At 40.0% G+C, this 26,737-nt stretch overlaps 2 protein-coding genes across 6 annotated transcripts in view; both read right to left on the minus strand.

Moving 5' to 3' along the window:
• The window catches only part of LOC124280337 (melatonin receptor type 1B-A-like), a 53,672-nt gene extending 33,279 nt beyond the window's left edge, over window positions 1–20,393 (minus strand). The window contains exon 1 of one of the 2 annotated variants that reach the window (XM_046716238.1): window positions 20,281–20,393. The gene's annotated coding sequence lies outside the window, so the exon portion shown is untranslated. Of the gene's footprint in view, window positions 1–20,277 lie in introns of both variants that reach the window. The other variant, XM_046716237.1, reaches the window with a different exon arrangement.
• A 2,757-nt stretch (window positions 20,394–23,150) lies between these two features.
• LOC124280339 (coatomer subunit beta'-like) overlaps window positions 23,151–26,737 on the minus strand; it is a 30,222-nt gene continuing 26,635 nt past the window's right edge. For all 4 annotated transcript variants that reach the window (XM_046716242.1, XM_046716241.1, XM_046716239.1 and 1 more), the window contains one exon: window positions 23,151–24,146. In XM_046716242.1, coding sequence (XP_046572198.1) covers window positions 24,105–24,146 — 42 coding nt within the window. In that variant the 3' untranslated portion in view covers window positions 23,151–24,104. The remainder of the gene's footprint in view (window positions 24,147–26,737) is intronic.

Raw genomic sequence — 26,737 nt, forward strand, 5'->3', positions numbered from 1 at the left:
CTTACAGACAGCCACAGTTCCTCTATCAATCATATCCAGCCTTAAGTTTTCTAAACTCCTTCGTTTGTTTTTAGAAACAAGAATATCAAGCCGCCTCCTGTCACCGACAGTCAATTCTGGGCCTACCTGCGCCTCCCTGGTGCTCAATGCCATATCCATTTGCAATATTTTTCAAAACACGATAAACAGTGGACAAAGAGATGCCTGTTCTACTTGAAATCACTTTAGCTGATCTGATGTCCTTCTTATAATATTCTAAAGTCAACTTCCTCTTCTCTAAATCATCCATACTGAGGATCACTGAAAATGTCGTCTGCTAGCAAGTAAACAAAGGGGGATAACTCTTCACAAACTAATGAAAAGGATTAACGGAGTTGTCTCTCTTGAATGAAACCAAACACTTGATAACTGGTCAAGGTTACTTATACCAGAAATCGAATTAAACATATTCCTAAAATTCTCAATAATTTCTGGTCATTCTATAATTAAGTACTTTGTTTAAAATTGGGATAGGATGATATCATACTGGATCCGGTTGTATCATTGCTTCATTAACTAATGTCAACATTAAACCCTAATGATACATTAAATCCTTAATGCATCATTAGTTAATGGCATCATTAAAAACGGTTGTATCAAACACTTATTAGCGTATCATTATCTAATGACGTCCTAATGTAAATATTTTCATTAAATCCGGGGATTCCCCTATTTTTTCCCACAATTCCGCGCTGTAAACATGTAAGTGTTACTCTCGGTCGTCTGTCAAAATGGCATCTTTAGGGCTAAACCCCTCGGAACAAAAACAAAAATTTCGACTGCTGTGAAGAAACACGTCTAAATAATTCTGAAACGTCGCCGATAAACCTAGAATCGGTTGGGATGTTTTGGAAAATACACGAACACGAACGCCGAAGTGAGCTTTACGCCATATTGGATAGTGTTTACAAAATCAAGTTTCGCTAAGGCCAGTCATAGGACGCCTATTACATCATGTATATTTCATATTCAGTTGTGACAAATGCATCGCTGACTTCCTCATACATTTTAGAATCAAATTCCAAATGGTCTTTGTCACTAAAACCAAGTGTCTAAGAAAAAGCGAAACATATTGGGTGTGAAAACGGGACGTTGTGCTCATTACACAGCGCTTGCTAGAAATATAAACAAAGCAAAAATCAGATTTTATACTGTGCAGCATTTTCACAATTTTTTAGACATCAGTTTGTCTACTCGTAGCATGCATGAGGTCAATATTTTTAGAAAATGCACCGAAAGAGTATCGTAGCAAGAACTAGAAAACTTAAAACAGATACAATACTGAAATTTGATATATTCATACAAAAGTTCTGTGCAGCGTGATGTATAAAATGGGAAAGTCAAAAGGCTGGAAAGTCAGCGAAAATGGCTGAGTCCAGAATCAGTTGGATCACCCAGTTCATCGACTACGTCACCAGCACCGGGGTTGACTTTGATGCAAGATTTCCACTGCGTCTCTGGAATCAACACGACAACACTGGCCCCAGAACAACCAATCATAATGGTCTGAAAAAACTTGTGAGAAAGTACCATCCTAACATCAAACCGAAACATGAGTCTCATTAACCTATTCAGACAATGACCTACTTTTCAGCCGATCCGAATTTTCTCTTGTGAAAGTGAAAATAGACATCACAAATAACTATGGTTACACTGAATTCCAATTTCTTGTTTCATAAGAAAATGGTATTTACAAATGAATTTTAATTTTAAATTTTAATAACATCGTATGTCCATATTTTATGGCGAGGTTTAGGCAGCATGACCTCAGCTAAGACGTCACAGACTGCCCCAGTTTGATGAGGTCATAAAATGATTCACAATGCATCTGGCTCACTGGTTACACCTGTTATGTGTTCTGTGCGGTTATTCAGTGTAGTTTTGTAACGCACAATGTGATTGATATAATATCAAGTCTGTACCAGAACGCCAAACTTTTCTAGCGGGAGAGCCTCGTTTTGAGATTTCCACGATTTCCAGGTTTCTGTTTGTCAGTGCTCGCTGTACGACAGCGCACGCTGCGCGACATGTTTGCAAGAATTATAAGGAGCATAGTGTTGCAATAAACAAGTGCTTAGATGTATCAAATAATACTGACTAATAATTATGTATCGAGTTAAATGAATTGGTCTCAAAATTCTGGACTGGTTATTGTACTAAGTTGCGCAAAGTTATAGAAAGTTATGGGTCTAAAGCGATGTCGTCTTTCTTTCAGTGTGCTATAATTAGTTTCCCTTTATATTTCATCGTGACTAGTGCCACGAACCGCACCGCTTATAGTTCTTAAGGCGTCTAACTGTAAATTTTCCAGTAAAATCGCCTGTCCAATCGTACAATTATCCCATATATGACAGCAGTAATCAAAAAGTGGTGAGATAAAGGAGTTCTATAAAGTATTAAGCGTTTTCCGAGATAAACGATATTTCAAGCTTCTCAGACAATTGATCATTGGACTAATTTTCTTTATCATGTGCTTTCCAAGAACAATCGCTTTGAAGTGTTATACCTAAGTGTTTATGGTTATCCACTTCTTTAATAATTTCACCATTCATTAATAAGTTCGGTCTGACAGGGATTTGCGTTTTTCGAGTGAATGTTATACTCTCAGTCTTACTAGCTAAAGCTAACTTGCCACTTTTTAGCCCAATATGAAATTTTTGCCAAATCATTGTTTATAATTGCGGCTGCTGTAATATGAGCATCTATTATAGCATACATCGATGTATCATCCGCAAAAAGGCGGATGTTACTATCTTTACCATCCACAATGTCATTAATATAGATGATGAACAAAAGCGGTCCTAAAACGGAACCTTGGGGCACGCCAGATTCCACAAATTTAATATCTAAACTATATCCATTTATTACCACTCTCTGCATTCTACTATCTAGATAACTTTCAAACCATTCCAAGAGTTCACCCCTTATACCGTAAGCATGAAGTTTATGAATAATGCCCCTACGCCAAACTCGGTCAAAGGCTTTACTTATATCGCAAAATACGGCTCTAATTTCCTTTCCTTGATCTACTGCACCTGCGATGAAGTTATAAAGATAAGTTAATTGATTTACTGTAGAATCGCCAGCTATAAATCCAGATTGCAAGTTTGACAGAATATTGTTATCTCTAAAGAAGTTGAAGACGTATTTAAAAACGCATTTTTCAAAAACCTTAGCGACACAGCTAGTTAGCGCAACTGGCCTATAGTTTGAACAGTCGTGCTCATCGCCTTTCTTATGAAGCGAAATTACCATTTAGGAATTCATAACAGCTATCAAGAAGATTGAATCCACCAACAAGATCACTCGCCTTCAGATTGATCATGGTTCAACAACTCGGCCACGCTCACGAGCTTACAGAGATCTTGCAACTTGAAAGTGGCAGAAGATCGCCTATTCAGTTCCTGGATGCAGCAGGTCACTAAATGTGTGCAATGTCCTAGTTGACAGCCAGTGTCATTATTGATTATTGTATTGTCATTTGCTATAAATAAAAATATGAAAGAAAAACTTCTTTTATTTTAATGCAAAAAGCCATGTTGTCTGGATGTGCTACTAATCAAATTAAATAAAAAAAACTAAGGGAGATTTGATTTTATATCTGAAGGGGGTTAACTTATTACTTATGCATGAAATAACAGTCACCAGACCATAAATTGTTCTTTTAAGACTGTAGGCGAAATGGGATGTAGGCGAAATGGGAACATGCCCTTTTCAACAGTTGGTGACAGATTTTATGTTGACATTAAGATAGAGTGAGTAATTTCAGGTGTGGTGGGCCGTTTTGTTAAAAGGTGGTGACAAATTTCTTAAACGTAGGAACCCGTGAAGATCCAGGTTAGAATTGGTCTTCAGTAACCCATGCTTGTCGTAAGAGGCGGCTAACAGGATCGGGTGCTCAGTCTCACTGACTTGCTTGACACATGTCATCGTATCCCAATTGCGTAGATCAATGCTCATGCTGTTGATCACTGGATTGTCTGGTGCAGATTCGATTACTTACAGATGTAGATGGAATATTGCTGAGTGTGGCGTTAAACTACAACCGACCAACCTTAAACGTAGCACATCCTTGTCTGACCATCGATGTTTGGAATGTCAACAGTTATGTTGATCGGTTTACAAGTTGACAATCTTAAAATTATCCATTGACAGATGTATTCCCATATCGTAAGCATCCTATTCTCACTTTAAGGATATGACAATGGGGGAAGATTCAAATACCTTTAATACCTTACCTATAATTACATTTAGAGAACTCAGACGTATAAATACTTACTAAAAAATGGACTTTTCTGTCTGTCTATCTATCTGTCCGCACACAGTGTGTTTCAATACCAGATGGTCAACTAACAAATTTGTTTGTTGAAGAATTATCGCCTTCTTACAATGTACAATGCATTGTGATTATATTGTCCTCCTGAGAGGGTACGTAAGTCCCAGAACATTTCCAGTCAATTTAAGTGTACCAGGTTTTTAATCGTAGTATTTTTGTGTTTTTAATGTATGGCTAAATCTGAGCATCAACGCAAATGGCTGAAGGGATGGTGTAAATCCAGCTAGGGTCCATGCAGGTAGCAAAAGCACTGTATGTCCCCATGGGCTTTAGTATGGTGATCTACCTTCAGTTGTTGGCGATCTATAGCCCGTTTTTATATTGTATTGTTTTCGTAATTAAAATAGTTTTACATGTTCATGCTAGTTTTAGAATCCATCTGTGATACTCTAGTTATTTTACAGTCCTTCGATGACAGGGTTTTATATATTATATGTATGTATTATAAATTTAGAACTAGTTTTAGTCACGATATGGCTGAAATATTGCCGATGTGACTTTAAATCTTAACTCACTCACTCACTCACTCATTGTGATAACCGGCATCCCTTCTGATGGTCTCTCTGTCGGTTCATACACTCCTTGAGGGGCGGTGGGGTAGCCTAGTGGTTAAAGCGTTCGCTCGTCACGCCGAAGACCCGGGTTCGATTCCCCACATGGGCAGAATGTGTGAAGCTCATTTCAGGTGTCCCCCGCCGTGATATTGCTGGAATATTGCTAAAAGCGGCGTAAAACCAAACTCACTCACTCACTCATACACTCCTTGACAAGCTGCAATCTACCTATCTACTGCACCAATCCAGCAATGGTCAGGCAGGCATAATACCTATATGTTGTGTAGAGCAAACGGGGGTGACATATCGCATCATTCGTCATGGTCGACTAATCTCGTGACACCATAGATCACGATCTCTTAAAACGACTCAAATTGTAGCCAGCTTGTGCGAATAATGAGTGAAGAGGTTTTATTCTTATCTTGGGGTCATTGTCAATCACGTATTATTGGAATGTGTGCTCTGATAATACTCATTTACTAGTAAGATGTGGTGTTCTACAGGGTTATGTGCTAGGACATGTGTTGTTTACTATGTACCCGTCACACAACACTTAAATTCGCAGCATTCTATAGAAAATGGTCAATCTATGATGATGTATTAAAGAATAATATATAATATGAACATAGGGAAAAATGAACAAAGTTTAGAAATATTTGTCACGTTATATGTTTCTGGAACTTGTAAATATTACAGCCGAGACAAACCAAACACGTTCCACTGTCTTAAACCTGCTAACGGTCACATTGATAAGGAGCATCGGGCATAATCCACGTCCAGTATTTATGAACATGGGGAAAATGAAAGAAGTTTAGAAATATTTTCCCTTGTAAATAATAATAATATTTTGAAAAACGAATCAATATTCTGCTTATTTATATCACTGTTATAGATTTATAGATATATCTTTATGTATTCTCTGGGAATAAGATAAAATACAACACGTTAATATGTTTCATCATCATCTGCTGACGACACACAGGTGAATGAATGAGTGAGTGAATAAGGTTTTAGCAATATTCCAGTAATATCACACCAGAGGGGGACACCAGAAATGGGCTTCACACATTGTACCCATGTAAGGAATCGAACCCGGGTCTTCAGCGTGACGAGCGAACGCTTTAACCACAAGGCTACCCCATCGCCCCACACACACAGGTGAAGGATAGGGCCAGTTAGGACGGACCCAGGAATCATTGTACATCTATGGAATCCTAGAAGGGACATTGTTGTGTTGTCGCCCTCTTAAGGACAAGGAAGGGCAAAATTAACCAAAGCGCGACAATGCAACGACGCGACAATGTCCATTCCAGGATTCCATACACATCTGACTGCTTATAACATCCTGGCTGGCAGTAAATATAATGAAGTATATCAGAAAGAGGTAAGGATTGTTGGAACGATGCGACAGTTATCCATCAGATTCTATCTTGATAGCTGGAACACAACTCACAAATCGTTTCAAGAATCTTGGTTTCAATTAGGCCAGAAGCTCTTTAAGGACATTATAGAAGTGACAGAAACCGTTTCCGCAATCTTATATGATATCTCTACTAACACCAGAGTTCATTGTACGATTCAGGCTGAATCTGATTCAAGCTGCATTTGTGTATACATGTATAGAGGATACTAAACGACCTTAGGTGTAATACCATTTATATTAAACGAGTTAATGATTTGGTATCAAACGAGCGAATGCGAGTTTGATGCTAAATCTTTCACGAGTTTAATAAAAATGGTATTTCACGGAAGCGAGTTTAGTGTTCTGTTTATTACTCTCCAACATATATTGATAGAAACTGCCTACAGTGTGATGACTCTCATATCAATTTTCCGCGAGTCAAGCAAGGTGTAATAATACCATTACGACAGAGGCATTAGCTTTGTGACGTCATAACTGTAACCATTATGACGTCATATGTCTAGCGGTATTACACTAGTGTACTATTGCCGTAAGGATTTTACACTGCAGTATCTTCCACGGACGAGTAATAAATAGAGGATATTATATGAGTGCCCATGGCATACTATGTTTACGACACGGGTGCCTAAATGTTGGTATTTCCCGCGCGAGAGCTAGGGATATACCGATATTTAGGCACGAGTGTCGTAAGCATAGTATGATGTGGGCACGAATATAATATTCTGTTTATTACCGAAGTCGTCAAATTGAGGAAAATAAACCGAAATCTACTTTCAAGCATAGTCAGGCCTCCCGCCTTCGCAGCATGTAGAACGCAACGTCACAGATGAAACGTGACGTCATAGCATTGTTCATGACGTCATGTCACCATGACAAAGTAATATTTTGCCCTAGGGCATCGTATGAAAAATATGAACCCCGATATTTTCGCCCTCGTAGGTAATAAAAATCAATGTCAAACAGTAACTGTGATGTCCCCCATGTGTTTGCAAAGAGTGAGCGTATCATCTTCCGACTTCTACGGTGGCACCCGTCACAAACCCCAGCAAAGCTATATACAGTATACCCTGGTTATAATGCCAACGGGGCGGTGGGGTAGCCTAGTGGTTAAAGCGTTGGCTCGTCACGCAGAAGACCCCGGTTCGAATCCCCACATGGGTACATTGTGTGAAGCCCATTTCTGGTGTTCCCCGCCGTGATGTTGCTGGAATATTGCTCAAAGCGGTGTAAAACCAAACTCAGTCAGTATAATGCCACCGTTTGTCCATGAGAAAATATGGCATTATATCCAGGGTAGCATTGTAACCAGGTGGGAGACTTAGGGGATCTGTGCAATCAACAAGGCGATTGACCTGATGTCTCCTGTAATGATCTAGCATCTGGCTGCAGGTGAATTCTTGTTGTAGGTGGCAGGAAGTGTATTGTCACATGTGCTATCCTATCTGGGATTACAAGACTTCTTAAAGCATTAATGAGTTTGGTCAGTTAAATTGAGTTATGTCAGTTAACCAATTAAGGTATGTATACTACATGCAGCCAGTGTTATTGGCATTATAACCAGGGGAAAATAACTTTTGTTCCCCAAACCATTGGCATATGGCATTATATCCAGGGTGGCAGTATAACCAGGGTATTATATAGACAGGAAATCAGTTCTGGCAAAAACATGGCATTATATCCAGTGTGGCAGTATGACCAGGGTATTATATAGACAGGAAATCAGTTCTGGCAAAAACATGGCATTATATCCAGGGTGGCAGTATAACCAGGGTATTATATAGACAGGAAATCCGTTCTGGCAAAAACATGGCATTATATCCAGGGTGGCAGTATAACCAGGGTATTATATAGACAGGAAATCCGTTCTGGCAAAAACATGGCATTATATCCAGGGTGGCAGTATAACCAGGGTATTATATAGACAGGAAATCCGTTCTGGCAAAAACATGGCATTATATCCAGGGTGGCAGTATAACCAGGGTATTATATAGACAGGAAATCCGTTCTGGCAAAAACATGGCATTATATCCAGGGTGGCAGTATAACCAGGGTATTATATAGACAGGAAATCCGTTCTGGCAAAAACATGGCATTATATCCAGGGTGGCAGTATAACCAGGGGCGTTATAACCAGGGTGCACTGTATATTGTTCATAATTTCGAAATCGAAGATTGCGTTAACATGCACATATTTAAGAGTAAATAGATTCTTTTTTCAATGGATAAATACACCAATACGACTGATCATGTTTTGCTATTTTCACCATTGTTGTGAAAGGTAATAATGCACGTTTGGATTGTGAATTGTATTACGTTTTGACAACTAGAATAAAAGGGTTACATTAAGACACTCGTTCCATCACGCATAAGTCACATGGCCTGTCATAGGCGTCTCCCGAACGGGTCGCGTTAAAATGCGATCTCCTCCTTTCGTATTACTCATGTGGTCCTGGTTAGATCTGCCTGACGTCAACTCCTGTAACACATTGCTAAAACGCGGTAACTATGTTAAAATTTGATCAGTATGTCTTCATAAAACAGCGGATCATCATTATTCGGTTCAAATAGGTTTACTACTGCAAGCTTATATTTGTCGACGGTTAGTTCAAATATAATCACACGTCTTCATCATGGATATTTACGTTTTCTGAGTTAAACATCGAACCATATTGTGATATTCGTCGAGTAAAATGATGACGCTGATGACAATGATGATCAATAGTGCATTGATAGTGCGCACTATTGACAGAGCTATACACTATATATATTGCCTAGTAGTGCTCCGATTTATTTGAGGGGCGGTGGGGTAGCCTAGTGGTTAAAGCGTTGGCTCGTCACGCAGAAGACCCGGGTTCGATTCCCCACATGGGCACAATGTGTTAAGCCCATTTCTGGTGTCCCCCGCCGTGATATTGCTGGAATATTGCTAAAAGCGGCGTAAAACTAAACTCAGTCAGTCAGTCCGATTTATTTGAAATAATCGAAGATTGGTCGCAGTGGCCAAACGACCAAGCAATTTATCACATTTTATCACAATCGAACACAAATGATCCTGGAACTACTGTTTTAGTGTTTGAAACACTTGACGATGGAACATGTCTTAGAAGTTGTCAGGGCCGGAAATCGTGTTAATGTCTTAGAAGACTCACTTCACTGAAAAGTCATGACTGAATATTTCTTGAAGACTCAGGGAAGTTTATGTTCATGATATATTAGTCATCACTTAGTAGCAAGTTGAATCAATTTACGCGAGTTTCTAAATAAAACAAAAACAACAATAGAGAACCATGTTATACCTATCTGCAATAACAACCTAAATAGGAAAATATGAAAATTGACGCTAACCAGTTTTTTTCGATGATTGCTCAATCATTAATTGTGAGATTTCAACCAATTCCCAACACTATTATTGCCCCGGCCAATGGATCATCGTGTACTCAGTTTCATTCTCAGCTCCCAAAGAGCAACAAATGAAAATACAATGAAAAGAAAAATGAAAAGAAAAACACACCATTTGTATCTGTATCAACCCACGGATATTAGTATTCTCGGACTGTGCCAAGACATTCATTTGGAGCCAATAGAATAGCAGACAGGATATTTGACGTGGGTGTGCAATACTACTCACTGTTAACTCCGCCAGACATCCAACCAGACACAATGATACAGGATGACAGATACTATACACGGAAGTATACTGATTAATCCATAGACAATGAACAGGAGAGACTCAGCACACAAAGCACGCTGTGGATACAGGTACATATCGACCCCATTGGAACTACCGTATTCCCTCGGTGCTTGCATTTATATACTATTTACAAAAGTAGGGGACATTCCAGTTCGGGGTGATATTGTTTGGGAACCAAGTGAGTTGAGTTTTACGCCACACTCAGCAATATTCCAGCTATATGGCAGCGGTCTGTATATAATCGAGTTTGGACCTATCCAGTTATCAACAGCATGAGCATCGATCTGCACAATTGGGAACCGATGACATGTGTCAACCAAGCCAGCGAGCCTGACCACTCGATCCCGTTAGTCGCCTCTTACGACAAGCATGGGTTACTGAAGGTTCATTCTAACCCGGACCTTCACGAGTCCATCCCGGAGGAGGAATGAGACCCCGGCCATGTTCTCGTACACATCGTGGAAAATGCCTGCCCGAAATTGGCGTCTTTGCACGAAATTCATAACACTTTGTGTATGGAATACACATTTTTAATTCCTCATACAATCATACAACTTGGTTCCAGAATAACAGGTCATTCCGGCTACAAAGAATATGGCACAGGTATATTGCACAATACGTTTGTTTCATCGTTCTTCGTATGTCGATTGTCTGTAACTAATCTGAACCAGGGAATCCAGTGATGGACATCGTGAGCATCGACTTCCGTAACTGGGATGTGATGGCTTGCATCAATCAGTAGGCGATCCTGACCACCCGATCCCTTTAGTTTCCCTCATTCAAACATATTTCGCTTTCTTGAGCTGATCAAGCAGATTAAGAAGCCTGAATCTGCCAAGATGCGCCAAATCGAGTTCAGTGCTGCCATCCAAGGAAAACAGACTCGTCCGATTGTGGGACCAGCTTGAAGCAGGCCAGAAAAACTCTGTTCAATTTCTGGATGCTGTTGTCTGCCTCTAACCAACTGACCTTTAATTGCGAACTGTGGTGTTAATGATACCATTTAAGTGTATAGATTATGTATGTATACTATGCTGAAGACAGAATTTTTACAAAGGTATTACAAAGGTAGTTGGTGGAGTTTATGTGTACAGATTATGTATGTATACCATGCTCAAGACATATCATGAAAGTTCCCTGATGTGAAGCTGTAATTTTGTTTCTTGGATCATTTCACAGTTTACAAAGGTATTACAAAGGTAGTTGGTGGTGCAGTCAACCATACCATATGTTGTTTTAACCCGTATAGCTAGTGGGACGTATGACTAATGGGTGGACATCACGACAAGCATTGGTTGCTGAAGACAAGTTATGACCCGGATGTTCGAGGCTTTATTCCGTAACTAGCTAGGCACAACTTGGTTTGAGGCAAGTGACGCTGCATATTCGGGAGTAAAGTGGTCTAATACGAGGCGATTTTACTTACCGTTTTTAGGCACTACGCATACAATAAGACCCAGTTACAATAAATTATGAGTAGATTCAAAGACTAAATAGTACATATATCACAAGTAACTACATTATCTTATGCATTATATCCATTCATATTTTGCACTTTTCCCGAGAGTTCCATTTCCAAACTACACACACCATGGCTTATGTCCCTTGCCAATTGATGTCACTTGTGCCAATTGATAAAGGAATGACGTCATTAGAACTTATAACACCAATTTCACGTGGTACAGGTAGAGGTGTGTGGTTCTGCACTGTGGTTAGGTCGCGATATATAAAACGTACACATTGTACACAATATGGTACAACTGTATAAAGTGTAAATTGTAAATCATTCAGCTTGGGCCAGTTGCCTTTCCAACATTATCTTCTTTATGAAAATTCAAAACATTACGCACTGTATCTACCTTGCCATCGTTAAATCGTAAAATATATGTCCCTCCTCTCGAAAAGAATCGAAAAAATCTCCAAATACGTCACCAACATAAATGCACTTCGCAGTTTTGAATACTGAATTTTGAATTGGGAAATTCCCTCTTCTGTAAATGCTTATCATTGATCTTTTTATTCATCAAATCAGAAAATATCATTTTGAAACGTTGTCGATGACACCAGAATCGCTAAGGATGTTTTGGAAAACACAAAACACGAACGCCGAAGCGAGCTTTCCGCCTTATTACAGAATGTTTATAAGTTCACCTTACACGCATGTCAGTTATGTTACGCCTATTACATTACGAACAATACAAACTCAGCTTCCATTCCATTGAGTCCCTGAATTCCTAATACATTTTATAATAAAATGACGAAATGGTTTTTGTCTCCAATGGAAAACGTTTTGGTGAAATCAACGAAACACATCACGTCTGAAACTGAACGCCGTGTAAACAAATTACAGAATGTATCATGTTGTTATTAGGATGTGTTTTTGTTAATTGTAATGTCACATTGATTAACTTTTAGTTATTTTGGGTCAGAAAAGTTTAAAGCGCTGAATGTGGATTTGAACACACCCCTTGAGCTTAGGCTGTGTAATTTCACCTGTTAAGAGTGGGCTGGGAAGTTACCTCCCCTTTGTTTTGCTTCCGGCTTCCGGTCGGATTGTGGAAACAGTGAGTAATTTCTAGATGGTCGCAGTGTGGCATGCTTTTTGTTAGAAGTCAATAGAACTGTATAATAGGTATATAATGGATGGTTGCTGGGATGTATAAGGGGGCTACTTTGGATTTACGCTCATCTGTCTGCTAACATCGATGTTTCAAGAGGCCTCGTCTACGTTGAACATTCAACAGCTGTCAACAATCTTCAATCAGTACATCTGTTTTTACTGGGAATATCAATACAATAAAAAGCGGTAACTGAAGACGATAAGTGATGTCCCCTCTCGGTCACCATACAAGTAATTTGTAGTCTATTGCGCAGTGTGTATGCCTGACCACGAGAGTGGTATTGCAGCTACACATTGCCATTTGCCATGATTGCTGTGCCCAGAAGAGACATCCTAACATCTACGAGAGACGGAAGCGACCCTGGGTCATTTGGGAGGACAATGAGCAGCTCCTCCCAGGAAACGTATATTATTCAACATCGCTGGAAGATCCGTGTTCTGAAGAAAATCTTATGAATCATCTAATGAGAACCCAGCTCATGTGTCCGCGATGACGTGGCTCGCCTGAATGAAATGAAACATGATCTGCCTGCTTTGCACAAAATGAGATCACATGTATTCATATTTAAATGTGAACCAATATTATAGAATAGAAACATTTAAACATAGCGACATTGAGATAACAGGATATAGAAATGAATATACAGTGTCATTTAGAAAATGGTTGAATTTGACGTATGGTTGGTTGGTTTGTTATTTAACGCCCATCTGAAATATTCCAGCTATATGGCGGCGGTCTGGAAAATAATTGAATCTGGACCAGATAACCCAATGATCAGCATCATGCGCATCGATCTGCGCAATTGGGAACCGATGACATGTGTCAACCAAGTCAACCTGACCACCCGATCCCGTTAGTCGCCTTTTACGACAAGCATGGGTTATTTAAGACCAATTCTAACCCGGATCTTCACGGGTCGATTATGTACGGAATGTCGCCACATGAAGTTTGCTGTACATGTATTACCCGGTAAAGTACAGATTCTTGAAGTTTATGGGGTGAGTCCCATCCGTGATTCGAACGCATACATTTAGATGTCAGGACCAAGGTTTCACTTCGAGACAACTGTTAAAGTTCGACACAACGGTTTTTACTGTATTTACTTTACTTGGTGTGGAATGTTTTAAGATTTAATAAAGTATTTAATACCAAAAATACATGTATGTATTATTTTACTATGGCTTCAATGGAAAACATCTTTTTCATTTTTTTGACAATTAAGTTTAACGATTAAACGAGCAAAGGCACATATACTGTTAAACCTTAATTCTACCATGACTTCAATTAATACTGGATTGTGATTGGTTTAATTAAAGTCATTCAGAGATACATAATCACGTTACACAGTTCTCTGATTTTCCGCGCGCAGTTATACATGGTTTATGGTGATGCACTATTTTCGTTTGCCCACCAACATGGCGGACACCAAACAAACTACCGACACATCGATAGATTACGGCGAATTTGCTGTCGGAAATTACACATATTTCACTGAAGATGGATTTAGCGACGATGAACTCGGTGCTATTTAAACTTTAGCTGAATACTGTACGATTGAACACAATCTTGATATCTTAAGTTACATGATGTGTAAAATTAATTGTTAATGCTAAAGGATTCTTTGACCTAAGTACTTGAAATTATACGCGCATTCTGATTGGTTTGTTGTATTTTCATTCAACAGGTTCTGCAATTTGCGGAAAGGGGCGTGTGGAGACGAATGGGAGGGTCCAGTCCCCGTAAGTCTTTGTACAGAGTTGCATCCTTTGAGCACACCCGGAACGTGGGTCGTGGGTTCGAATCTCGGTTCTTTCCGATTATGTTTCGAGGTTTGTCAGCACCATTCCCGAGCTAGTGTCTTTAGCTGAAGCGGCAAACGCCTGAGTGTTGCGCCACAAGAGGCTGGCACGTCGCGATAGAACTGGGCTACTGAGCGGAGTCAAACTCAGTTCACTCACTAACTCATACACACGTACGTAGACATACATACGAACGCACGCACGCACGCACGCACGCACGCACGCACGCACACACACATACATACATACATACATACATACATACATACATACATACATACATACATACAGTCAGAGCTCCAGATAAGATTAAGCTCATGTGGGTACTGTACCCACTGTATTCTTTTGGAGTGGGTATTATGAATTTTGAGTGGGTATTTCATTTTCCGTTACCCACTGATTTTAAATATGTGCGTATTTCACATATTTCACGTATTTCAGTCCTTTTACTCACCTAAGTATTATGTCATTGAGTAAGTTTACTAAGCAGGTATGTTCTGCCTTAAGTCATACCGAAGCAAAACCGACTTAAATATAATGGAAATGATTTCATAAAAAATCACTCATCCTATACTGACAGTACAATACTTGTCCTATACTAACAGTACAACTTGATAGCAATCGATGTCTTTTTCATTACGCAAGCGATTTTTATAAATAGAGAGAGAGAGAGTCTTTATTTCCTCCAGTAGTTACCGAAGATTACAAACAAAAACATCATATTATTACAACACGTACATGAATATTACAATTGGATGTTTAGAGATATATGTACAGAAATTTATGACATGAAAAGAATCATTCTGTATAACAGTTCACAAGGTGAGGTTTCAGGTCATATACATACAAAGAAAAGCGTAACAGTATGGTTTCCCATAGTGTTGAATCTATAGAGTTATAAAAGTCGTTTTCAGCTCCGAAGAGAAATGACAACATATCTTGTTCACCTTGCATTTCAAAATATTACGTAAGTTTCACATCAAGTTTATCAATTAAGTATGCAAAGAAATCATTTCGTTGTTGTATTAAGTTTTCACAGTGGAGAATCATATGGAAATCATAGTCAAATGTTTGTTTATTACAAAGAGCACACTCTTTTGAGATTTTACCTCTTGATAATATTTTGACACAAAATTGCAAGGAAGATTTTTAATTAGGGTGTTTATATGCCAGTTGCCAGAAAGTATGATAAGAGAGTGTAGTATGAGTTATTGCGTAAAATGACATGTTTGAACGATAGAGAGTTTGTGATCGCCATAATTGTTCTTCATAACTATGTACAGTAGCATTTACAATTCTTCTCCATACCTGTTTTGGAGGAAATATGCCTTGAGCAATATAATTGTCAACGTAATTGGTACGCAACAATGATTTTTCGATGCGTAATTGGAAATTTTATATGCGTATTTTACCCGGATACGCAGCTTATCTGGGCCTCTGTCATACATACATACATACATACACTATGCATGACATTATATAAGACCGCCTCCGTGGTGTAGTGGTAAGAGCGTCCGCCCGGAAAGCGGAAGGTCGCGGGTTCGATCCCCGACCGCGTCATACCAAAAGACGTTAAAATATGGTACTTGTTGGTCCCTGCCTGGCGCTCGGCATTAATGGGTACAACAAGGACTGGTCGGCTCGGAGTCAGTATAATGTGTCTGAGTGGGGTATTCATGTTTCACTGCGGCATGGTATCTCAGTGGACTAGCACTATAAAACCAGCTTCAGTCTGGGCTGGTACAAGCAGCCGCACATACACATACACACGCATGCACGTCGTCATATGAGCGAAATATTCTCAAGCACGACGTTAAACCCAATTTCACCTCATCTCACCTCACATTATATAAAGATATGAAACCACACAGATACCGGTAATGAAGGACGTTCACACACCTTCTGCTGTCTATACACCGCTATGCGCAAAGCCACATTCCCCATGGGTATTGACAGGGAGACCTGTATTCAAAACCAGTTTCTGTAATTGCTCAATCATCGTTTTATCAGATCAATGGACAACCGCGAATACAATAGTTCGTCTTGTTGAAATCAATCCATGGGCCATAAATATATAATTATTTTGTATCGTAGACAATGTGTGATTCTGACTGACTAAGTATGCATGACGCGATTAATAGGTTGGGACTTCATTAGTGATGTTTGCAGGCTGTTTGTTGCCCAGTTCAGGAATGCTGCTATTATGAACTAATTGATGACCTGGAATATGGCCTCTAGATTGCCCTGCGGAGTTTTCGGGAGTTAAAGCTCTTCAGCATCTCTTGTTGTTCGCCCATGGAAATACGGGGGGAAAAGCCCCAGGACCTCATGTTTGTCTCCCCGAAGAACATCCAGGGCAAAATGTGTCCCTCAGTATGGCATGTGTGTCTCCCTGAAGAAGATTCAGAAAAAGAGGTCCCCAATACATCATTCTTGTCTCCCCGCACAAAATGGGTAAAAAGGACCCCCCAAGTACATCGTTTTTGTGTCCCTGTAGAAGATTTAGGACAAAGAAGGACCCCCCAAGTACATCGTTTTTGTCTCCCCGTAGAAGATTTAGGGCAAAGAAGGACCCACGTACATCGTTTTTGTCTCCCCGTAGAAGATTTAGGGCAAAAAAGGACCCACGTACATCGTTTTTGTCTCCCTGTAAAAGATTTAGGGGGAAAAAGGACCCACGTACATCGTTTTTGTCTCTCCGTAGAAGATTTAAGGCAAAAACAGGACCCCAGTTACATTGTTTTTGTCTCCCCGTAGGAGATTTAGGGCAAGAAAGGACCCAAAGTACATCGTGTTTGTCTCCCCGTAGGTGATTTAGGGCAAGAAAGGACCCAAAGTACATCGTTTTTTGTCTCACCGTAGAAGATTCAGGGCAAAAAAGGACCAGAGTACATCGTTTTTGTCTCCCCGTAGAAGATTTAGGGCAAGAAAGGACCAGAGTACATCGTTTTTGTCTCCCCGTAGAAGATTTAGGGCAAAGAAGGACCGGAGTACATCGTTTTTGTCTCCCCGTAGAAGATGTAGGGCAAAAAAGGACCCAAAGTACATCGTGTTTGTCTCCCCGTAGGTGATTTAGGGCAAGAAAGGACCAAGAGTACATCGTTTCTGTCTCCCCGTAGAAGATTTAGGCCAAAGAAGGACCAGAGTACATCGTTTTGTCTCCCCGTAGAAGATTTAGGGCACTTAGATTTAAGATATTTCAGGGCCAGACACGCCCCAGTGACTCATGCATGCATTCTTTGTTGACGGGTAATGGTGACATCTCCGCTCGGTACGGCATTGTTTCAACATTTAGTGATGTGGCTGACAGGATATTATTTGATGTCTGTAAGTCGGAGAGAACGACTAACCGTTGACTATAGCGGTGTAGCGAATCAAATCGGTAACAAAAGGAAACATCAGAATAATATTGCCACTGTTCGCCCAATTAGATATACACGTATTTTCGTTGTGTCATTTCATCGGGAAGGTACTCCTTTTGACATGATAGACAGAAACACCCATGTTACCTGGGAAGTCAATGAATAACAACATAGAAATATCCCCTGGGGGTGGGGTAGGATTGGGTGAGGAATACAGGTGAGTGGATGAGATTGGGGGTGGGGTTGTATAGCATTGTCAGGTGGTGTTTTTGGTGTATTGGGCCTGAATGACGTCGGACTGACAGGCGATACTGAAAACATGTTTGATATTTTACATTAAGACATATGTCTTCTTAATATCTGATCTGGGATAGGGGAATATTGAATATAATTACGCTGAAACAGCCTCGTGTGAACTGAGCTGCATGTGGAGGGTTAATAAGACACCGGAAATGACGTCATCGGTTCTATAGTAGTCACTATAGATGCAATTTCAGTATGTTACGTCAAAATAAAAATAGCTTGGAATAGACTACATATATGTGTTTAACAGCATTATCCGGGTCAGATAAGATACTATTTTATCTATTCTATGCCGTATTTAGTCAATGAGACGTTAGGTTAAATACATGTCGGAATCATGTTGACGCCGGTTCATATGTTCTTTACAACTACGAAAACCAGGTTTCCATCCATTCGACGCCAGGATATCAAGTATGTCCGTTTCCTGCAACTATTCTGTTTGAATAACAGTTATCTGAGGTTCGATAAGGTTATTTGATACTTAGTCAATAGTTAATAGTTTCGAAATCGAAACAGCAACTTGCCTATTCCTGAAGTTTAGGAACCGTTCATAATTTATCGCAATGTGGGGTGATCATTTTTTACAAAATCTCTCTCTCTCGTCGATCTCTCTCTCTCTCCCTCTCTCGTCGATCTCTCTCTCTCCGTCTCTCTCTCTCCCTCTCCCTCCCTCTCTCTCCTTCTCTCTCTCTCCCTCTCTCCCTCCCTCTCTCTCTCTCCCTCTCTCTCTCTCTCTCACACACACACACACACACACACCGGGGAAATACGGTACAAAGGGTTTGCGCTGTGATAGCTGCAAAAAGGCGGTAACTTTATACATTTATATTTTTATCCTCGTCTACAATTTCTTTTGTGTTTTTTCCTACATTACATAAAAATGTTCGGTTTGGAATTTGAAGTCGGCCATAAAGGACGGTCTTCAACATTACTTTAAAGTTTAAAGAGCGGAACTAGAAAGCTATTGTTGTGACCTAATTCAATTGTGTAGAATATACAGTGATCGGTTTACATCAGTATTGTTTGTTTGTTGTTTATTTAATGCCGGACTCAGCAATATTCCAGCGACAGTCTGAAACTGATCGAGTCTGGACCAGACAATCCTGTGATCAACATGATGAACATCGATCTACGCAGTTGTGGGACGGTGACATGAGCCAACCAAGTGAGCGAGCCGGATCATTGAGCATGGGTTGCTGGAGACCATTTCTAACCCGGATCTCCACGAGCTAACATCCGTATAATTTACTAGGGCTCTGCATTGGCAAATAAATTGTATTCCAATATAATGCGATTCAAGTACACGAATGCGATATATTGCAAGCTGGGGTGTTTGTCAATGAATGATCCTGTTTTCTACATATTAAGACACTAAAAATATATGTTAAGTTTCGAACAACTTCAAACATAGGTTGGATAGTTAGGGATTTGTTTTCTCATAGTATGCACAGGATTACATTTTGTCAATGAATACGAAAGAAAACATCAGTTGTGAAAGAAACTGTGTGTGGATCTTAACTAGTGAGTGGGTGAGTATAGTTACACGTTGTTTTTAGCAATACTCCAGCAATATCACGGCGGGGGACACCAGAAATGGGCTTCACACATTGTACCCATGTGGGAATTTGAAACAGGGTCTTCTGCATGACGAGCGAACGCTTTAACCACTAGGCTACTCCAGGGCCCCTAAGATCTTAACTAGCGAGAGAGTTTAGTTTTACGCTGCACCCAGCAATATTCCAGCTATATGGAAATAATCCAGTCTAGACCAGACAATCCAATGATCAACAGCATGAGCATCTATCTACGCAATTGGGAACCGATGACATGTGTCAACCAAGTCAGCTCAGCCTGACCACCGGATCTCTCTTACGACAAGCATGGGTTACTGAATATCAATTCTAACCCGGATCTTCACGGGTGAGATCTTAACTAAAACCATATAAATAAAGATAATAACAAAACTTCTGATATTCTTTTACCTATTAAACCGGTTCCCCAAAATAAATTGCTATAGGTATTGTTTTAAAATGATAATACCGGCAATACCCCGCAGTCCTATACATAACATACATTCGTTATTCTCCACACATAAAACTGACGTGCTCTTTTCCATTTACGTGATATAAAAGATCAAGGCTAACGTTACCTTTTTGGTTGGGTTTCATCAAATATTGTCTTCAAATGTCCAGGACGGATAGGTCTCTGGTTAGGCGTCGTCCTTTTAACACATGCAGGTTCCGACTATACGCGTTGTGTTTCAAACACGTGGTTTGTCCGCGATATTTGTACTTCCTGGTGTAGGAAGTTCGGGGAAAACAGACAGGGGTTGATTAACCCTTTCAGTGCCAAAGACGTGGACATGGCGGTAGACATCCTCTTTCATTTCAGATTTTTCCAGTTCAGTTTTACATTAAACTTCAAGAAAGTGGGGCGATGGGGTAGCCTAGTGCATGGTTAAAGCGTTCGCTCGTCACGCCGAAGACCCGGGTTCGATTCCCCAAATGGGTACAATCAGTAACACCCATTCCTGGTGTCCCCCATCGTGATATTGCTGGAATATTGCTATAAAGCGGCTTAAAACTAAACGCACTCACTCGCATTGTACCGATTTTCCAGTAAATCTCTGCGGCTTGGTATCTCAGTGGGCTAGCACTATAAAACCAGCTTCAGCCTGGGCTAGTACAAGCAGCCGCACCTACACATACACACGCATGCACGTCGTCATATGAGCGAAATATTCTCGAGCGCGACGTTAAAACCCAATTTCACCTCACCTCACCTTCCAGTAATTCTTACTTGTTTTTTTGTTGTTGTAGGTATTCGATGTACGTAGAGAACCCTTTTACCGCTGGTGTATCACAGTGCTTGGAGACGGGAGATTCCGATTCATGTAACGCGTAGAAACTCAATTAATAAGGTTTAAATAACCTCCATAAACCCAACATCTAGCTTGTAATACAGGAAGTAAACGCGTCGATGGTTAAGTGACGCTAGTTGTATGAGCGTGTCGCCTTTCGCTGGACCTCGTGCAAGTATTTCCTGCATTACCGAAGATTATGGAGTGAGTGAGTTGGCTTCTACGTCGCTTGAACAGTCGAATGACAGTTTGCGAGTTTAATGCGGGAGGAGAGCAAATAGTACAGATGTGGATCTTACGACTGGTTTGTTGTAACTTTATACTGGTGTGTGAGAGAGAGAGAGAGAGAGAGAGAGAGAGAGAGAGAGAGAGAGAGAGAGAGAGAGAGAGAGAGAGAGAGAGAGAGAGAGAGAGAGAGAGAGAGAGAGAGAGAGAGAGAGAGAGAGAGAGAGAGAGAGAGAGAGAGAGAGAGAGAGAGAGAGAGAGAGAGAGAGAGAGAGAGAGAGAGAGAGAGAGAGAGAGAGAGAGAGAGAGAGAAAAACAGAGAGAAAATCAGAAAGATTCAGAGCGAAAGTGAGAGACAGACAGACAGAGAGAGAAGCACACACACATTGACTCGGACACAACCCGAGAGTACGATAAACACACACAGAGAGTCAGACCGAGAAAGCGATAGACACGGAAATAGACGGAGGATGGCGCCTTTAATTTGACAATATTACATTAAAACACACAACGCATATTTCATTAAACGTGTTAACTTGGTAACATATTTCAACATGACTCTTCAGCTTAAACTCGAATCTGTGAGTTTGGCCAACGCCCGATTTGAAATGTCGTCTAGTTATACAATTGCGCGTTTGCTCAATGTGGAAGGACGGCTGTGGTATTGATAAACCCAGTAGGGCGGTGGTGGGGTAGCCCAGTGGTTAAAGCGTTAGCACGTCACGCCGCAGAACCAGTTCGATTCTCCAGAGGGAATAATCTGTAAACCCCATTGCTGGGTATCATCTAAAGGTTTTCTTCTTTATCCATTGAAATTAATAACTAAAAGGAGGTTGTCGAACAAAAATATCGGACACAAAATATTTACGTAAATTACTACTCCAGTAGTGATAATTGCAATAATTGCTGCCTCGCCACTTTGATTAAGGTTGAGAGGACATTGAGTTATCCAAATAGTGTGCGTGGTGCATTCTTGTGTGTTCTCTCTCGAACTTTGTTTAACGGAGTTATCTCTCTTAGATCTTGCAACCGCTTTGTTCAGCTTAACTCTCTCACTACCGCTTGAAGCTTTGTTCACTACCAAACTCTTTAGCTCTCACTACCTCCTTGTTTAGCTCTCACTACCACCTTGTTTATCTCTCTTAGCTCTCATTACCTCCTTGTTTAGCTCTCTTAGTTCTCACTACCTCCTTGTTTAGCTCTCTTAGTTCTCACTACTTGTTTAGCTATCTAAATCTTACTACCTCCTTGTTTAGCTCCCTTTGTTCTCACTACCTCCTTGTTTAGCTCTCTTAGTTCTCACTACCTCCTTGTTTAGCTATCTTAAATCTTACTACCTCCTTGTTTAGCTCCCTTAGTTCTCACTACCTCCTTGTTTAGCTCTTAGTTCTCACTACCTCCTTGTTTAGCTATCTTAAATCTTACTACCTCCTTGTTTAGCTCTCTTAGTTCTCACTACCTCCTTGTTTAGCTCTCTTAGTTCTCACTACCTCCTTGTTTAGCTCTCTTGGTTCTCACAACCTCCTTGTTTAGCTCTCTTAGTTCTCACTACTTGTTTAGCTATCTTAAATCTTACTGCCTCCAGTGTTCAACAGCATATAATATGACATGTGTCAAACAAGACAGCAAGCCTGATATTCATGGGTACAACCCGAACGGAAACATGTTAAGCATTGAATTCCCTTAATCAGAGCAAAATGCAAGGATGTAGAGCTGCAGCAGCCTGAATCCATCTCCAGACATGACTGTTTTGTTGAACATGGTGACCAGTGGCATAGTTGTACAAGGTGCAGCAAATAGCTGACCAGAGTTGCCTCCCTTTGGAACACAAGACACCTATGGCTGCCTGTGAAACATTGATCAACTCTTCATGCGAGTTACAAAATCAAAAATCATTGCAACTTTGAAGCTTAACAATATGATAACAAAGCACCACATTGCACTTTAGATTTTATTCACTAGTATGTGAACAGGAAGTATTTGACACGTATTTCATACATATACTCTGGCTGTCAAACACATAATACCCTATGTACAATGGAGTGGACCCAAGTGATTCGAACATACAGCATATACAGTGATGACCAAAGTCAGTTTAATGGCAGCTAACTTCTTCAGTTATCTCCACCATGAAAGAAAGATCAACATTTCACTTGTTTAACTGTGAGCAAACATCACTTCTTTCACAGTGAAATATACAAGATATGATCAATGTGGACAAATCTGATACTTGCAAGTGTGGATATTGTCAAAACTCCTATATAATCTACATGAGATATACCACGGATGAATCTTGGCTAAAAATTGAAGAAAATATCTGATTTGAAAAAAATGAACTGGACATTTTGACATATCCTTACTAATACATGTACTTGGACTTGGACAATTCAAGGTTTTATTAAACCAGACAATGCCCATGCATGGTATATATCCTATAATGCTTGAATACTTGAATTATCTTTCAGCTGATCATGAGCAACAAACCTACCTTGCTTATCAAACCACATCATAAGGCAACAATATTATCAATACAACTCTCCACCCAGTAGTAAATGGGTACCCGGCAGGACAAGATGGAAACAGGAATGCAAACCTCCTAGCCAATCATGCAGCTTTGGGAATAATCGACACACTGTTCTGTGTGTGTAGTCTTAGTTATGAGACGGCAGTTATCACATTTATCACACACTGTGAAAATATATATTTAGAATTAATGTTCTTCGACACCTATGTCATATCCAGAGCACTTATCACGACATGTACTTCGGATAACAAGCGATAGTTCATAAATAGCAATATTTCCCAACGAGTGAACTGTGTAATGTACAAGTATGTCAGCGTCTATATACATCTCACAATGATGATGATGGCATCAGATACTGCCCACGGAATCAGTCGTCTTCAAGATCGAGATCTTCATCTAGATTCACATCCTGGAACAAAGGAAACAAACAGTAAGTGAGTTTTGTTTTATGCCACTTTAGCAATATTGTAAGAATATCAGGGTGGATGTTTAATTGGCATTTAAGAAGATGCCATTTGACTGACTGACTGACTGAGTTTGGTTTTACGCCGCTTTTAGCAATATTCCAGCAACATCACGGTGGGGGACACCAGAAATGGGCTTCACACATTGTACCCATGTGGGGAATCGAACCCGGGTCTTCGGCGTGACGAGCCAATGCTTTAACCACTAGGCTACCCCACCGCCCCAGATGCCATTTGATGAACATAGAGATGAACATAGAGGAAAGTCTCTATGTTCATCAATATCACGGTGGGTACACAAGAAATGGGCTTCACACATTGTACCCATGTAGGGAATCAAACCGGGTCTTCGCCGTTACCAGCCAACACTTTAACCACTAGGCTATCCCACTGCCCGAAACAAACATAAGTGAACCCATTTAGCTGTAAGTGAAATGTGATGGATGGTCGCCACAACTGTTGACCGGATACTTCTATCTGTGTGCAGGATACTTATCATAGATGTTTATAACTTTCATGAAACAAGGATAAAAATGAGTTTGACTGGAACACAATCATAGCAGATCCTGGACAACAAAGGGATACAATGAATGAATGAGTTTGGTTTTACGCCGTTTTAAGCAATATTCCAGCAATATCACGTGGGGGGACCACCAGAAATGGGCTTCACACATTGTACCATGTAGGGAATCGAAACCCTAGTCTTTGGCATTACGAGCGAACACTTTAACCACTAGGCTACCCCATCACCCTACAATGGGATACAACTGTACACAATCGCTAAATCCTTAGTCGTTCATGCAATCAAACATTGTATTTGTTTTAATGAAAAAAAATAATCAAGGGTAAAGTCATCATGCTCAATTACTAAAGTAACTATGACTATTTGTCTGGGTCCCATTCCACAAAGTGACCTGGGCCCGGTTGTTCAATACTCGGTTATCTTAACCGCCGGTTAACTCCTAACGGCCGGTTAAATCCTTAACCGGCCGTTAGGTAACCGAACGTTAAATATGCGTTGTTCAAAACATGGTTAGTCATGCCGTTAGCTAACGTCGCCGTCAAAGTTTAATAGTGTGGTTAACGTCACTGGTTAGCTTTCATATATCCCACAATTCCGTTTTCTGTTTACTTCCGGATTACCAAAAATGGAATCGCGAAATGTCGCCTGCACCCCAAGGAAAAAGAGAAGTCGAAATTTCTCTGCTGACGATGAGAATGTAATCCAGTCAATGCTTGAGACCAACTCTATAGTTTATCATAGGCATGCGAATGTCATAGCGCTACGAACGCTTGTATTGGAACACAAGGTTCCAGACGTTTGCATATATATTTCAAAGACATATGATCCCAGCTCTGTGTGGGACTTACTTCAATTCCGACAACAGAAAAGACATTTTAATGAGAAACTATAGCACAGCTATAGATAAAATGTTATGAATCCATGAAAATACATGTAATATTAATAGTAGAAGCATGTTTTCAGTGGATAGAATATTTACAAATATTACACACAGGAGTTACGCTTAGACGGCTACAGTCTTCATGAATCTTTGAATTCCCACAAGACCTATCGCTCACTTTTCACTCCTTAAATTGTCATGACTCTATGGCCGAGTCGTGAAGATGCTATCAATATCATTTATTAATTATTTGCCAAGTCTGTCAAAAATTGTAATGTATGAACACACATTGCCAAATCTTTTAACATCAAACAATAGAGATGTTGTGCCAATAATACCATTGGCTTTTATCTGAAATATGCATTCAATGCCAATAGAAACTTAATATGTTACTAGCACCACGTGCAAGTAATCAAACTGTCATTGTACTATAGGCCCCATGGCCAACACTGCTGAATAATATCGATCTATTATTCGACTATACTGTTGACAGGAATCTCATGAATAAAACTGTGCAATATCGTCATTATCTGAACGCCTTCACAGACGCATATTCTGGAAAGATGTCTTGAAAAAGATGAAACTGCGTCTAATTTATAGATGAACATAATTTCCTCGATACTCATTAATCAGATGAACCTTCAATTAGTTCAATTCACAAGTGACTGCAGAAAATGCATAATTCTTTTTAATGACTTCAAGGTCGGAAAACATGTATCATATTTCATAAGAGAACGCTGTAGTAGATGAACATAAATTCCTCGATAATCATTGATCAGATGAACCTCCATTTAGTTCAATTCAATTCCTTATATAAAATACATCCGTGTATAACATTAGCATTCAGATATTGTTATAAAATAAGTTTAAAATTCCAAACATTATCGTGTAAAATGACAAGAGATAGTGTTGTGTACGCTGTGACAAAAATGTTTCGATATTCAAATATAACATTTAATCAAAGTGACTACGAAGTAGGCCTGCATATCACTCACAACTCACAACGTTTCGCGAAGGCCGGTATTGAGACGCCAATTACACATATTTCATATTCAGTGGCGACAAATGCATCACTGAATTCTAAGGCTGGGACGGGTACTACGGTACTCGAATCTGGGTCGGGTACAGCTGGA

This window comes from Haliotis rubra, unplaced genomic scaffold (assembly GCF_003918875.1).
Source record: "Haliotis rubra isolate DU_JTF1 unplaced genomic scaffold, ASM391887v1 Scf265, whole genome shotgun sequence".
NCBI classification, from domain to species: Eukaryota; Metazoa; Mollusca; class Gastropoda; order Lepetellida; family Haliotidae; genus Haliotis; species Haliotis rubra.